Here is a 15359-nt window from a genome sequence, read left to right as displayed (position 1 = left end):
CGATGGACTCGAAATCCATTGGGGTTTCCCCGCGCAGGTTCAAACCCTGCCGACTACGGCTGCTTTGCTCTCCTTGTTCAATGCTTGCTTTGTTGTACAAACCATTTCACAGGCTGCTTAAAAACGTTATCTCACGTTGGAATTGTGAGATATGTAGTTTCCAACGCTGGAATTCTCTTCCCTTTCCTTCTTTAAAAAAATAAAAAAAAAAAAAAAAAAAGAAATGATTACTAACCTCGCTATTCTTAGCTTTTATACTGTGCTAGGCTTTAATGGACTAGTTTGATGCACTTATGTATTTTTCGTTGCCTATGTTGTTATAATTGCTTCCAATGTTTCCTCATCTGTAAGTCGCTTTGGATAAAAGCGTCTGCTAAATGACTAAATGTAAATGTAAATGTAAATGTAACTCTCTGCTATCGGTAAATGTGTCTCTGATGTAGGTTTACATCAAAGGTTTGTAAAATGCATTAAGGATCCACCGCGTTGAACGATATAGAAACACTTTCAAGGTGTTGTAACATCATTTAAAGTGGTCCTGAAGAACATCTTGGAAAAACAGTGGCGGAAAAGGGCCTATTTTGGAACTGCTCCTGTGAAGCGTGGCCGAGGGTTTTAAGGTGCTGGATTAAGGCTCCAGTCTCTTGGGATGCGTGGGTTGAAATCCCACGGCTGCCAGCGGAGGCTCGAAAGTGTCTGAGGATTGCACTCGAACCAAAACGGCTGTTTTCAATTGCCATCCGACTTTCTTTTAGCTGCGAACCCCCAGAGCGGAATTTGCTGGTTCAGTCGTGGTTGATGAGGAATGAAATTGCAGACAGATTCAACCTCAGGGACAGGATAGAAAACTCCTGCATTGAAAAGGTTCGCGAAACTCTTAAGTCCCAGAACCATATGCGCTTCTGACTGTCTACGACGCTTAGCAGGAAACAGTAACACAAAAGATTTTGAATAAAGACCTTAGATGAGCTACGAGTGCCGTTTTTAAAGCACTTTTTCCAACTATCTGCCATTCCACAGAAACACATTAGCTGGTTCAGCTGTTCTTGATGAGGCATCTACAGTAACGTCGTGAGGGGTAACAGCAACCTACAGGTAGATTCACCTCCAGACAAAGGATTGAACAGCCCTGCTGTGTAAACCTACACAGCAATCTTGACGCACGGGACCTCACAAGCCACCGACTGTCCGAGTAGCTTTGCAGCAACCCGTTGTAAAAAACTATGGCATAAAGTTTGTGTTTTCGAGGTAGTGTGGCCGAGCGGTCTAAGGCGCTGGATTTAGGCTCCAGTCTCTATCGGAGGCGTGGGTTCAAATCCCACCGCTGCCATCGGAGTTTTAAACAGAGACGGTGGACTCATATCTGTAGGTATGACGACTTGGCGAACATTCTGTCTCAACAATGTGTTCCAAACCGTAGTACTGAAATGTGCGCATCTTTTAATATCTACTTCTGGCCGCCTGGTGAGAGTATGTTTTTCCTGAATACGATGGTAACTGCATCGAGTGCAAACCCCTGCAGCGTTGGAAACTTCAGCATTTCATTTCTAAGGTGATTTCAGATCACCGCAACTTTCTGAAGATTTGCGTGGCTTTCAACCGATCGGCGGGCTTCATCTAAGCTTTGGACACTCCTGAAACATACGTGGACATAAATACAAAGCTTTTATCTTGGTACTGACGAAATTTCATCGAAATCCATAGAGGATCACATGACTTCTATTGTAGTTAATGTTAACTATTTTAATATATTCCCCGTTATTATAAATATCATAACTTTTGCAATCCTCAACTGTTTTTAACAATTCAGGTGTCGTCGTAAAGGGAATTTTCAGCTCTATCTAGAAATGTGATCCATTTTGAGTTTAGGGGTGTTTGGAAATTTTATCATCATACCTAATATCTGATCACAGTTCATATATAATCACTTTGTGTTTGGAAATAACACGATGGCTGTTTATAAAATGTCTGTTTAGTCATTAGCTGAAAATGGTGAAATGAAGAAAAGGAGACAAAGTGTCAGAAATGTGATTTATTTTGATGATTGGTGACATTTGAGTGATAGTGTTGGTAACGCAGGCGAAGATTGTCATTAATGCTTTTAAGATGACTGTTTGTACTGATTGTGCATTGAATAAAAAGATCAACAGATGCAATTCTCCTGTCTCTTTTGACTTTATTCCTGTTTTACAGGTTACAGTAATCTGGCTGCGGGGTCTCTGAAATCGGCACCTGCAACACTTGGAACGTGTCAAAGTGTGATTTAAAGAACAATGGTTCCACCCTCCTGATGCTCTTAAGTTCTAGATTTCTGTGCTGGATTTATGCTATTTCTTGTGTTTGATTCCAAATGCAGAAAGGTGTGGTTTTAAACACGCCATTTTACCTAACACACACACTTAACTGTAGAGAATTCGAGTCACCTTAAAATCACACATGCTTGCATTTAAAAAACAATAGCCCTCATGGCTGATTAGTTGAATCAGGTTGCAAGATGGAACTCCACAGTAAAGCAAATCTCAAAGGACCAAATACCATTGACTTAGCAGCGCTTTCACTCTTACCCACAATTCCAAAATGTTAAATGAGGCTGCCAATGGAGGTGGGTGCGGAACAAACATTAGCAGAAAACTCCCTTTATGAGGTAGCATGGATGAGCCTTCCTAACAATTTGCTTTGCACTTGCTTGAAGGACTGTGAGTGGTGGTAGCCCTGCTAAAGGGTCTATAGTGTTGAATTGAGTCCATTCTCTTTTTTAGATTAGATTTGGTGGTTGCTCTGTGAACATCTTATATACACGTATGCTTAAGTAAAAATTTTAAAATATAACAATATACAGGTGCTATATAATTAGAATATATATTATATATATTAATTTCACTAATTCCATAAAAAAAGGGAAACTTGTATATTATATTCATTCATTACACACAGGCTGATATATTTCAAATGTTTTTCTTTTCATGTTGATGATTATAACTGACAACTAAGGAAAATCCCAAATTCAGTATCTCTGAAAATTTGAATATTGTGAAAAGGTTAAATATTTAAGACACCTGGCCACACTCTAATCAGCTAATTAACTCAAAACATCTGCAAAGCCTCTAAATGGTCTCTCAGTGTAGTTATGTAGGCTACACAATCATAGGGAAGACTGCTGACTTGACAGTTGACACGACCATTGACACCTTGCACAAGGAGGGCAAGACACAAAAGGTCATTGCAAAAGAGGCTGGCTGTTCAAAGAGCTCTGTGTCCGAGCACATTAATAAAGAGGTGAAGCGAAGGAAAATATGTGGTAGAAAAAAGTGTACAAGCAATAGGGATAACCGCACCCTGGAGGATTGTGAAACAAAACCCATTCAGAAATGTGGGGGAGATTTACAAAGAGTGGACTGCAGCTGGAGTCAGTGCTTCAAGAACCACTACGCACAGACGTATGCAAGACGTGGATTTCAGCTTTCGCATTCCTTGTGTCAAACCACTCTTGAACAACAGACAGCGTCAGAAGTGTCTCGCCTGGGCTAAAGATAAAAAGGACTGGACTGCTGTTCTCTGATGAAAGTAAATTTTGCATTTCCTTTGGAAATCAGGGTCCCAGAGTCTGGAGGAAGAGAGGAGAGGCTCATAATCGACTAAGCTTGAGGTCCAGTGTAAAGTTTCCACAGTCAGTGATGTTTTGGGGTGCCATGTCATCTGCTCGTGTTGGTCCCCTATGTTTTCTGAGGTCCACGGTCAATGCAGCCATATACCAGGAAGTTTTAGAGCACTTCTTGCTTCCTGCTGCTGACCAACTTTATGGAGATGCAGAGTTCATTTTTCGACAGGACTTAGCACCTGCACACAGTGCCAAAGCAACCAGTACCTGGTTTAAGGACCATGGTCTTTAATTGGCCAGCAAACTCGCCTGACCATAGCCCCATAGAAAGTCTATGGGATATTGTGAAGAGGAAGATGTGATATGTCAGACCCAACAATGCAGAAGAGCTGAAGGCCACTATCAGAGCAACCTGGGCTCTCATAACACCTGACCAGTGCCACAGACTGATCGACTCCATGCCACGCCGCATTGCTGAAGTAATTCAGGCAAAAGGACCCCCAACTAAGTATTGAGTGCTGTAAATGTTCATACTTTTCAGTTGGACAAGATTTCAAAAAATCCTTTCTTTGTATTGGTCTAAAGTAATAATAAAATTTTCTGAGATACTGAATTTGGGATTTTCCTTAGTTGTCTGTTATAATCATCCAAAATTAAACGAAATAAACATTTGCAATAAATCAGTCTGTGTGTAATGAATTAATATAATATACAAGTTTCACTTTTTGAATGGAATTAGTGAAATAAATCAACTTTTTGATGACATTCTAATTATATGACCAGCACCTGTACATTAAGAGGATCCCTGCGTAACGTGACAGGGGTGAGAAAAGTATGGATATGAAAATAACAAAGAATTATGACTCCCATAAAATGTAGGACAAAAGGGCAGTTTTATTGCGATTTAAGGTCACAAACAACATGTATTCCAGTGGCTTTTAAATGAAATAATATGCTACAAGTTAAATCTAAATCCTAATTAAGATCAAGCACAACACACATTCCCAAACAAAAGGCCATTCAATTTTCTTGACAATGGATGTTTTATATAATAAAGATACAATAAAACTTAGTGGTGTTTCAGCTGCTGACATGACCACGATGGCAGTGATCAACATATTGAATATATGGTAGTGATGTAAATGTCAAACATACAGTACAATACAACCTTATGGGAGAAGTTATATATTCTGACCCATTAGATCATAACATTTTACACGGTGTCATAAACATTATATAGTGTGGAGCTGGCAACACTAGCCACTGTCATTATATTAGCAATAGTATACTGCCATCATGTGCAGAGCAATCCCATTCCTAAAGAAATTTTTTAAAGGCAAATAAAAGAAATAAGGCAGCTCTATTGGTTTCATGACAACTGTAAATGCACAGTTAACCTTTACTGGTTCTTGTATGTTTTACATACTTTGGGATACTCCACCCAAAAGTATCAGAGAGACAGATCTTCCAGATTTTTCTGCCGAACACAAAGATATTTGGAAGAATGTTAGCAACTGCCAGCAACGGGGCATTACTGATTACCATAGTAGGAAAAGTCATTGTATAATTTTCTGAACACAAAAGATGATATTTTGAGCAATTCAGGAAAGCAAACAGTTTTGGGGAAACTTCATTTTTTTACTATGGTTGTCAATGATGCCCCAGAAATGTGAGTTGCTAACATTCTTCCAAATATTTGTTCAACTGAACAAAGAAATTGATACAGGTTTGGAACAACTAGAAGCAGAGTGATTCGTGACAGAATTTTCCTTTTTGGGTGAAGTATTCCTTTAATTGTCCAAATTTTTTATTGTATTGTTTTAAAATAACAAATAAATGCTGATAATGATGTCCAAATCTATTGTGTAACTTTGATATACTTGCTTTCCTTCACACATTGTTCATGGTTATTTTTTACTGTGTAAATGTTGTTTGTTTTAAATTTGCATTTCCATAGGAGAATTTAAAGGGTAACAAAACATATGAAACTTTGTTGGGCTTTGAGACATGAACATACAGTCATAATGTTAACTTAAGCAGACCTCAGGTCAGTCAGTGCATAGTCCACTGAACAGCAAAGACATTCAAAGATAGATTGAAAAACCGTGACAATGCTGAAGTGTTCATTTCAAAAGAGGGGGTTAATTAATAGTTAAATGTGACCTGTTTGAACCCTCAATGTTTAGACACAATGGTTTCTTGTATCTAGGATCAGATCGATACAAGATTCTAAAATAAAAAATGAAGATGGTGCACAGGCTAAAGTTATCTCTGAATGTCTTGGCCTACAAGCTTGTGATATTGGTCTCATTTGGTCACTCCTAGCTGGGGGTTAGAGCAGGACTGGGCTCATTGCTGATGTTCACCAGGCACTCTGTAGACCTCAGGCTGGGCAGAGACTTGCAGCTGGGTAAAGATGCCAGTGAACCGCACAGACCTAACATGGAGGGTGTGTAGTCTTTTTCTGAAAATAACGGAGAGAAAATCAATAAATAGGACAAGAATAATTAGCACCCAACCATAAAGATTATAACTGTCCCTTGGAGCATAGTAGATGTTTAGTTGGTTGGCTAGCCTGGTAGTCATCAGGTGAGAAAAACTCTAGAAATTTAATTTTAATTTCCATTTATAAAAAAGAAATTCTGTACCGTATTGTCAGGATTTGTATGAAAAGAACAAAGTGCAAGGCAGCGGTGGTACGAAGACGAGACTTTGTTACAAGGGGGATAAAGCAAAACACCCACAAAAACACCCACAATGGGGGAAAATACAGACAGAACTGAAATACAAAACCTAAAAATAAAACACTTCCCACGAGGGGATAAATCAAGGGTACTAATTTATCAAGGCTACAAAAACAGGAACCAACTAAAATAGAAAACATGACGCAACGTCATAAATACAAGGACACGAACGTAACTAGGCAGGGTATTCAGACAGTAATATATAAACCTCACAGGTATTAGCATGAAGGACAAGGTAGTACAAACGAGCATAGAACAATAGACAGGAGGGCATCTTAAAGCGTAACTAACCAGAGAGATAACAATGTGTGCAGGTGTGTGTAATGAAACACTGAAGGGAAGCTAATGGAGGTAACGAGAGGGGTGGAGCCAAAGACGAGACACAGCAAAGCCTATGGCATGTCTAATACAAACAATGCCATGTCTTTGTCACACTAGACACGTGTCACTAGACACTGAGAAACATATGACTAGAAGGGTTCAGAATCATCACACGTATTTTGCGTTGTTTCACACGTTTTGCGTATTGTTAGCTTTTTTCAGCGACATTAAATTCCCTTCCCGCTCGACATCATCCAACCGGCCAACTGGATCCTTTTAAATGTCATGCATGCTTGTTCAGAACACACGGGCGCTCCATTCAGCTTGATTCTGAAATGTAGACTACAGTATCTTCGTCAGTCATATTTATGTCAGTGTATCCAAGAGATTCTGTGAAAAATACTGTTTTGATACTTATTAAAACAAGCTGCGTCTAATTTGTTAATAATGATTTTTACTGCACTAAAACATAGCTTTGTACCTTTTACAGGACAGTTAGAAAACGCTGTAAAAGCTTAACATTCTGCGTCTGATAATTCTCAGATAATTCGGCTACACATTATACCATTAATGCAACATTATATCGACTCAAATTGCGAATTTTAGAGGCATCAGCTTAAAACAATACAAACAATTGAGTTAGTCCTCGTCCTCGCGTTGGAAAGAAGGCATTACTAAATACAAACATTTTAATGGACTAAAACTTTTACAAATAGCGTTTACAAATACCGCTATAAGTAGAACTCTTCTGAGTCCACAGTATTATTTCATTTTTATACAGGGCATGTACCAATTTTTGCATTAATTATTTCTGATGAAAATAAAATGAAATGTACTGTAATAAACTGAAGGGATATACCATCTGTATACAAACAACGTGTATAGTAAGTATACCTTATATCACACATACAGTATACATCTGGTAGACGTAATCAATTTGTTGTCTGGATTTACATCTGCAAGACATATTTTTTTATTGTTTGCTCATCTGCATACATCTCTGAGACGTCATGTACACATCTAGAAGATGTCTGTAAGATGTTTATAATTTGGAATGCATGTAAAGCTTCTCTGACCGACGTACCTGAGCTATCTGGGTATTAAACTGCTAAAATAATAAAAAACTGTTAAGGCTAAAATTGCCAGTCAGAACTGGGTTATTATAATATTAGAATTGTTTGTATATTGTGGGGCCAATTATAAAATATTGATTTCCGGAAAATAGTTGCTAAAAAGATTTAGTAATTGAAATTCAGCTTATTAGTCAGTGAAACTAAGGGAAAAGTCAGGGAATTTGACATTTGGCTTACAGTGGGAACCCTGGTACATGTGTTCTAGATGAAAGTCAGATTTTGTACACGAGTGCATGGGCGAAGCTAGCCCCTTTTTAGGGGTGCTTCAGCACCCCTAAAAAGGAGCTCAGCACCCCTAAAACTTGGAGTAAGAAATGTTGTTATTCTAAAAAGAATCGTCTTTTAGAAGGTTAAATAATTTCCAAAACATACTCCGTAGTTTTTGGATTAAAATGTATGTGTTAAGGATGAAAATGAAACATCCCCGCTTAGCAAATGGTGTCATCCTTTTCTCCTCCTCCTCTGTACCTGTGTTGTGTTGTGAATCAACTAAGTTGCTCCAAAGCTGTCTCACACTTCTTTCCTTTTACATAGAGTTGTTCCGATTGCGAAACCATATCGGTGAGTACTGGAGTCAGTATCCTGAATCACCATGGTACACCTATAACAAGTGTTTATTTTCGGACTATTTTAGTCCAGCGGGTCGCCACCGCTGTGGAGTAGCACAGGACCTGGGTGACTCGTCCATGGTCATAAACGGAGAGAAGTAGCGCCGGTTAATATGTTCTTCCGCAAGACGCATTCAGTTCTGTTTATTAACTGCTAGCGCGTGAAACAAAAACAACTAAACTGCGGACCTGTGTCTCTGTTGTTAAAGTTTATCGTTCATTTGATACTCATTTTAACAGTCTGGAGTCACGTAAACACGATGTCACGTGCGTCTTTTCTGGTCAGTCGTCATGGAAACGTGATCGCCCTGGCGTTTGGACCAGAGTGTCAGAGGAAGTGATTCTTTCTGAAGCGTGAGGCTGGTACGGTTCAGATTCGTGTTCCCTTCACTGAAAGTCTTTTAGTGACTTGCGTCGGCTCCATACATGGCTCAGGAGGACCACAGGCCAAAGCAGACTCCAGCACCTAGCTGTGATGTCTATTGAGAAGGAGTTGCTTGAAATAATTGAACCCCAAAGGGTCATTGACAGGTTTGCCAGCCACAAAGTGCGGCGACATAGATTAACTCTCCCAAAGTAGAGCAAAAATGGGGATTCAGGGGAAGTACTTTAAAGATTTCCCTCTATTTCTTTTTTAATATCTTTACTTTCTTAGTATTTTCAAGACCTCTGTAAATTATCTGGATATTTTGGACTTCACCTTCTTTTCTTAATTTTTTTATTTATTGATGACTAATATTGGTTTATGAAAGTTCAGACTGGCGTGCGACCAGATATAGATGGCCATTTGTAAATAATTTACAGAAGGTGAATTACATTTTGTTGTCCAAGTACCTGTTACATTGTTCAATGACAATAAAGATCTAATCTAACCAATCTGATGACTGTTGATACAGAAGGAGGAATATGGAGTTAAGGGTCAGGAAAAGCTGTGTGAAGAAGGTTTTGTGTTTGTTACAGGGGGCTGTCTGTGTGAACTCTCACAATTAAGCTGGTGTCCTGAAAAGGTCTCAAACCTTGTTTGTATGTGTTAGCGACCACTCATTCAGTATTTTAGGTTTAGTTAGTTAAAACGGCTCCGTTCTATCGTTCTTACTTTAAAGGGATTGCCATGCAAGGAGTTCTGTTCTGCAAAAAAAGGTGTTAAAAAAAATCTGGATTTTGGATAAATGTTAAAATGATTAAGTTATTTTTCAATAGACACATTTGTTGTTTTTGTGTGAAAATAGGGGGGGGGGGGCTTTGCAGTGTTGCTCATTGGGTGCTCAGCACCCCTAAAGCTCTGACCCTAAAATCGCCCCTGCACGAGTGTATGATATCAAAATGTGTATGAAAACATTTTAGGTGAACTAATGATTTTAGTTGCTGTATTTTCCTGCATGTTTATGAACTACATTTAAACCTTGTGGTGACATGAATCTTCTTTTATTTTTTAAATGTGTACCTGCCGTACACCAGGCTTGTCCGTTCTGTTTACCTTCTACCCCCTCAATCTGAGAATCTGAAGTGAGACTGATATGTGCCTCTGGACTGGAAAAACTGCCCCTAAAGGCCACAAAAGAGCAACACAATATGGCATCTTAAGCAACACATAGTTAGTTTATGTTTTTTGTGTATTTTTGTATAATTTGTATGCGTTACCTATGGTACAGTTTCCTGTCCTCCTGGTTGTTGTAGTTTTGGAGTGATGGCCATTGGTTAACAAGGGGGATTGACAAATCCTTAGATAATGGATGTGGTTCACCTGGAATAAGACTTGTCCTGTGATAAGAGTAAAAAGAACAAACATATTACAGACTTTGTGTGTTTGTGCCTCTCAGTTTCTCGAATCTTCATGTTTGGAAATATGATACAAAGAAGAGTGATGAGTGATGGTCTCTGACAATGATTAAGGTCACAATGTTTGACCATGTTGAAATCCACTGGCCTCTGCTTGTATGCGAGAAAACCATATATTAGCATTACCTATATACTAATATGTTTCACTTGTTTGTCTCAATTCTCAAGAGTCCGTGCGATGTATGTTTGTCTCACAGTTGTTCCTGCAGTTCCAGCACAATGTTCTCCAGCTCTCTCTTCTCTTTCTGGCTCTGTAGCTGAAGTTCATCTAGTCCGGCTGTTAGTTTTTTATTCTCCATCTCCATGTTCTTGAGCTGAGATTCCCGCAACCTCACCAGCTCCTCAAGATACCCCTTAAACACAGAACCATTACAAAATATTCCCCACAAGAAACATTCAATTCACACTTCAGTATAGGGGGCAATTCTCGCTATTAAACCAAACCCATTAACTATGACTTTTCCCCCAATAAACTCTTAATTTGTTGCTTATTAATAGTTAGTAAAGTAGTTGTTGAGTATGTGTAGAAATGTAGGGGAATATTTAACAAAAAGTAGTGATGATGTGATTTTATAGTTTACTAGCATAGTGATGACGACACTTACATTCTAAACTGTAGCTTAACTAAAAATGCTCCTTGAATGGTACCTTCACCCAGTTAAAAGTTAAGTTTATGTTTATCTTATGCAATTAAAGTTATTAAATAGTTGTTGATTTCTATAAGTTACAAAAGACACATCACATTGATTTTTACTATTATGATTCACTTTTTTATTGTTTGGCTAAGCTTCCCCGAGTAATTGGCCATATCTATCACATTCTCACATTGCACTAATAACGTACTTTAAATTACAAGTGGTTTGTACTAGCTTGACAAATGACAGTTTCGAAGTAGTTTCAACATCGGTGTCTAATAAAGGATACCTTTTGCGCATTTACGATCTTGAACCTCTGCTCCATCTTGCGGCACTTGTTTCTCCAGCTCTCCTCATCGGTGATCAAAGGGATGTATGGATGCTCAATGCTGTCGTCACTGTTACTGCTGTCCACACTCTGACAATCCTCATCATCACTGAGATAATCATAACTAAAGCCCACATAACACAACACCATATCAGCAGATTTGCAGGAAGTCACAGAATCCAAATCAGAACTAGTGACAGACTGATCAGTCGGCCATGATCAACGAAAAAAAATGCCAATGCTTGTGTTCTGTGCTATTGAGCCACGATGAACATTCTTTGGTTTCAAACTATTTTAAGTACATCCGTTTCAGAATCAGATAACATAGATTTTCTCTCAAAACAATATCATACCGCACCGTATGAACAGTAATATGATGTAATTTCATATTCTCTGTGTGAAAGTGGGTTATAGAACATATTTTTTTACCTTTGTGTGAATTTCAGATAAGGAGTGAAGTCAATAACAGCTTCAGACTTCCCATCCAGGGATTCCCCTTTCAAACAAAAACTGACAACAAACACACAAACAACAATATATAAACTTTATATACCTACATAAACATACACATAATTTCATCCAGTAGAAATTCACCCCACATTTGTCCACACTATTTGTTCATCTGGTCAATAAGTCTCTTATAAACAACGCTGATCATCCTTTCTGTTCTCTGTCCTACTACCTGAAGTCAATGGCTCCCAGTCCAATGAGCATCCCAGTCAATACAGTGGCCTCCTCTCGCAGCATGATGGCACCTTCATCATAGAACCTCCTGCAGACAAGCACACAAATATATTTATAGATCTGCCCTTGTGTTCTGAAAATGGTACATTTAAAATGGAAATGCCAGGGCAAGGATGGACTCATGGACAGGACTTCATATATGCAAAAGCATATTGGTGGTGAGATTTATGTATTTCTTTTCATCTGACCTGGTGGTGCGGCTGTCTCGTAAAGCTGTGGCGATGTATTCAGATAGACGTTTCTCCATAAGTGCAACCCGTAACCATGCTCTGCCCTACAGAGAAATTAATGCAATTAAATATATGTAAAAGTAAATATCCTATAACATCCTATCCTAATATGAGTTTAAAGGATTAATATTCTCACCTTTGCCCGTGAGGAGTTGATGTTCTCCATGTTCTCAATGCTGCTTATGCAGTTGTTGGGCACTTTACTGCAGGCGACACGAATAAAGTCCCAGAAACTGCGCTGGCCATCAAACCAGCTGCCGGAACCTGTTAAGATGCAGATGTGTTGTGAGAGATATAAGTGCCTTAAGTATGTCCCAAACATTGTTTACATGGCTATAAAGAACATTTGAATGTGCTTTCTTTACCTTTAAAGCGATGTCTGAGGATGTGCTCCAGAATGGCAGCAAAGTTAATGAACTCCTCAGACGAGTCATCGATGGGCTCTGCTGTGTATTTCTCCAGCAGTGTCTTCACAGAAAACCTGCAAGCACATCATCTGAGGGTTTCACAGGACAATCTAATGGCATTGTCTTAAATTGTATTGAATTTAAGTACATGTACTGTAAAGCCACCATATCTGTAAAATAACACACAGTCAAACCAAAAATGATTGGATTAAGTGGGTAGCAAAATCAAGTAAACTGTGACATATAATACACCAAAATCTTTCATACAGTGGACGACTAGTAAAATGTAATATCATTTCAGACCACAATGACACTTTGACCCGACCATGTACTTTTCTTTATTTGCTAATGCAACCTTTTTACACCACAGACTGAAAAAAATTAAGCATTGCTTGCAATTGTTTGACCATCCAATTGTGTACCTACATTTTACAACTGACAGCTCATCCATTACACATCTTTCTATGTTATCTGACATCATCAAGATGAATTTATAATGAAACAGTTCAACTCTGAGTTCTGGTCATATGTTATTGTGGTTTTCTAAACTATAGCAAATAAACCGTGCAATTATTTGAAAAATTAATGGCTCTGTGCAATAATAATTAAATGCAATATTAATTTATAAATATTAATCTATTTTTATACAACTTTTTCTGTAAATCAAATTTCATTCTGCTGTATATACTGTAGCACATACCTTGTACGCCAACAGTCTATTCTTATTTCTTACTTGTACCTGTATATATTTACATTCTCAATATCTTTATCTTATGTTTATTGTATTGTTTTTCTTAATTTTCTATACCCATATGCCCTTATTTAAATCGTCTGTGTACTGATTCTATTATGTTATGGTCTCCGTGAACTGTTGTTGCTGTTTCTGTGTACTGGATGCTCCTGTCACCAAAACAACTTCCTTGCATGCGCAAACATACTTGGCAATAAAGCTCTTTCTGATTCTGATATAGAAAGCTGAAATGTGATTGGTAGCTTTGTCAGTCAGATGGCCTCCTGGAGGTCCTTGGCTAATGAAAGCTGCCACGGAGACCAGGGCCTGGTTGCAAGAAACCTCTTAGGGTAGGAAAACCCTTCATTTTAATTCTAACAGTATTGTTAAGGGGTTCTCTTAGGCCTTCTGTCATCAGTCTGAAGGTCTGGCTACCTGAGATCGGACTCACTGACCGGCTGACTTTTCACTACTTCTCTGTGAGTACATCTCAGTGAGAACTGACAGTGCGTTTTTAGTTCCAGACTAACCCTGGAATAATGCCACCGCTTTTAATCCTGGGTTATGAAACCTCGTTCCAGAGCAGGATTAGCACCACATTACAGTTCCAAAGGACAAACCAGTGTAAAGTGTGAACAGTGTTAAACACAGAACACGATAACCTATGATGGTTAAAAGGGAAAAGTTCACAAAGTACACAGAACCAAATTGATTCGAGACCAATTCTTTTTAATGTTTCAGATGACATGAAGCAATGTGTTCCTATCCATGCCCAAGAAAGCAGTGACTTCAGCATCAATTGTTCTTTCAACAACAGGCTCTTTCAGCAGCTCCACAACAACACAATCGAGCAAGGGCCTGACTAACAGCCTTCAATGCAGCTGACTTTCGTCATCATTTAGATAGTTTAAACTGAAAATATCTTAATAATCGTAAACAGTATGCTTTCACGTAAGAAGATTCCCAGAGGTACCCGCCATCCCTGCTGCCCTTGCTGGAGGACGGTTGTCGTCATAGCAACGACATCATCCGGGAACAGAAATAAATCAAACGGTGTAATGTCCTGTATCTTTTCGTTATAACATCGATCCTATTAAATAAGAATAAGCAGGTACACTCGTTTTTTTTATTGAACTTTGTCATTGAACGCTATTGGGTTCAGACACTCGGGGTATCCGCATCTGACACATCATCCTAACTTAAATCTTGATTTAAAAAATATTAATTTAAATTCTTTTAGAAAATCTCAGTTTTTTTCACCAGGGCCAAGATTATTTTATTCACATTTTACCTTTACGATAGGACAAATAAAGAACAGGAAATACATGGACTCTAACAGCATATAACTCAATATATAAAATAATATTGCTACAGTGCACATATGACAAGCTTCACTCACCTGCAAACCGTGATTAGGTTTTTTCTTTCCACGACGACGCTCCTGGACAAGCCTTTCTTGGACTGTGCACCCATAGCCATAGTGGACTGCATGAAACTCTGCTCCATCCCACAGGACCCCTCCCTTTACGCCATAAATGTACACACAACCGCATTCAGAGATGATGCATCAAATACATGCGACCTGAAAATGTCATTCTGCACTTATTCGGGAGCTTTCTCTTTCGATCGCTGTTAAAGAGACACGATGGCGAGCTCGTCTGCACCCCTCCTCTATACTGACCTCATCGTGATCTCAGCATTCACCACTTGGTCAGCAACGTCATTTTAAAACGTAACTTATTGGTTTTATGACGACGATAGACTCGACGCTAAATGCATACGATTTGTCAGCCGAAAACGTTATTCCAAGACGGTCATGATGTAGTGCCGGACGGACGCGCATCAAGGACGCACAGACGTCTGCACCACCGCTGCTGGCCACTGGAGGGAGCGTTCGTTTTGATCTATTTAGAAAGAGTATGAAGGGCAGGAGGTGGATGTACAAAGTAATCCCATTATTTAAAATCCTATCTTTATATGTTCACTTTGCGTTTTGATCAATTTTGAGCATGTTTAATCGTTTATTGTCATTCATTTCTGTT

The 15359-nt window shown here is 38.8% G+C and overlaps 1 protein-coding gene across 1 annotated transcript; it reads right to left on the bottom strand.

Moving 5' to 3' along the window:
- Window positions 1-4473: 4473 nt before the first annotated feature.
- On the bottom strand, window positions 4474-15179 carry rundc3ab (RUN domain containing 3Ab). Its single transcript, XM_079476067.1, has 11 exons — window positions 14717-15179; window positions 12546-12661; window positions 12317-12444; window positions 12139-12224; window positions 11889-11978; window positions 11636-11716; window positions 11168-11330; window positions 10439-10596; window positions 10046-10165; window positions 9849-9949; window positions 4474-6062 (listed from the first exon to the last, which is right to left on the bottom strand). Exons 1-11 carry the CDS (start codon window positions 14821-14823, stop codon window positions 5920-5922), a joined length of 1293 nt encoding a protein of 430 aa, XP_079332193.1. The 5' UTR covers window positions 14824-15179; the 3' UTR covers window positions 4474-5919.
- Between the last annotated feature and the right edge of the window lie 180 nt (window positions 15180-15359).

The sequence above is a fragment of the Barbatula barbatula genome (assembly GCF_947034865.1).
Source record: "Barbatula barbatula genome assembly, chromosome: 16".
Taxonomy (NCBI): Eukaryota; Metazoa; Chordata; class Actinopteri; order Cypriniformes; family Nemacheilidae; genus Barbatula; species Barbatula barbatula.
Note: the sequence above shows the minus strand (reverse complement) of the source record. Positions and strands in the feature narration are given on the sequence as shown.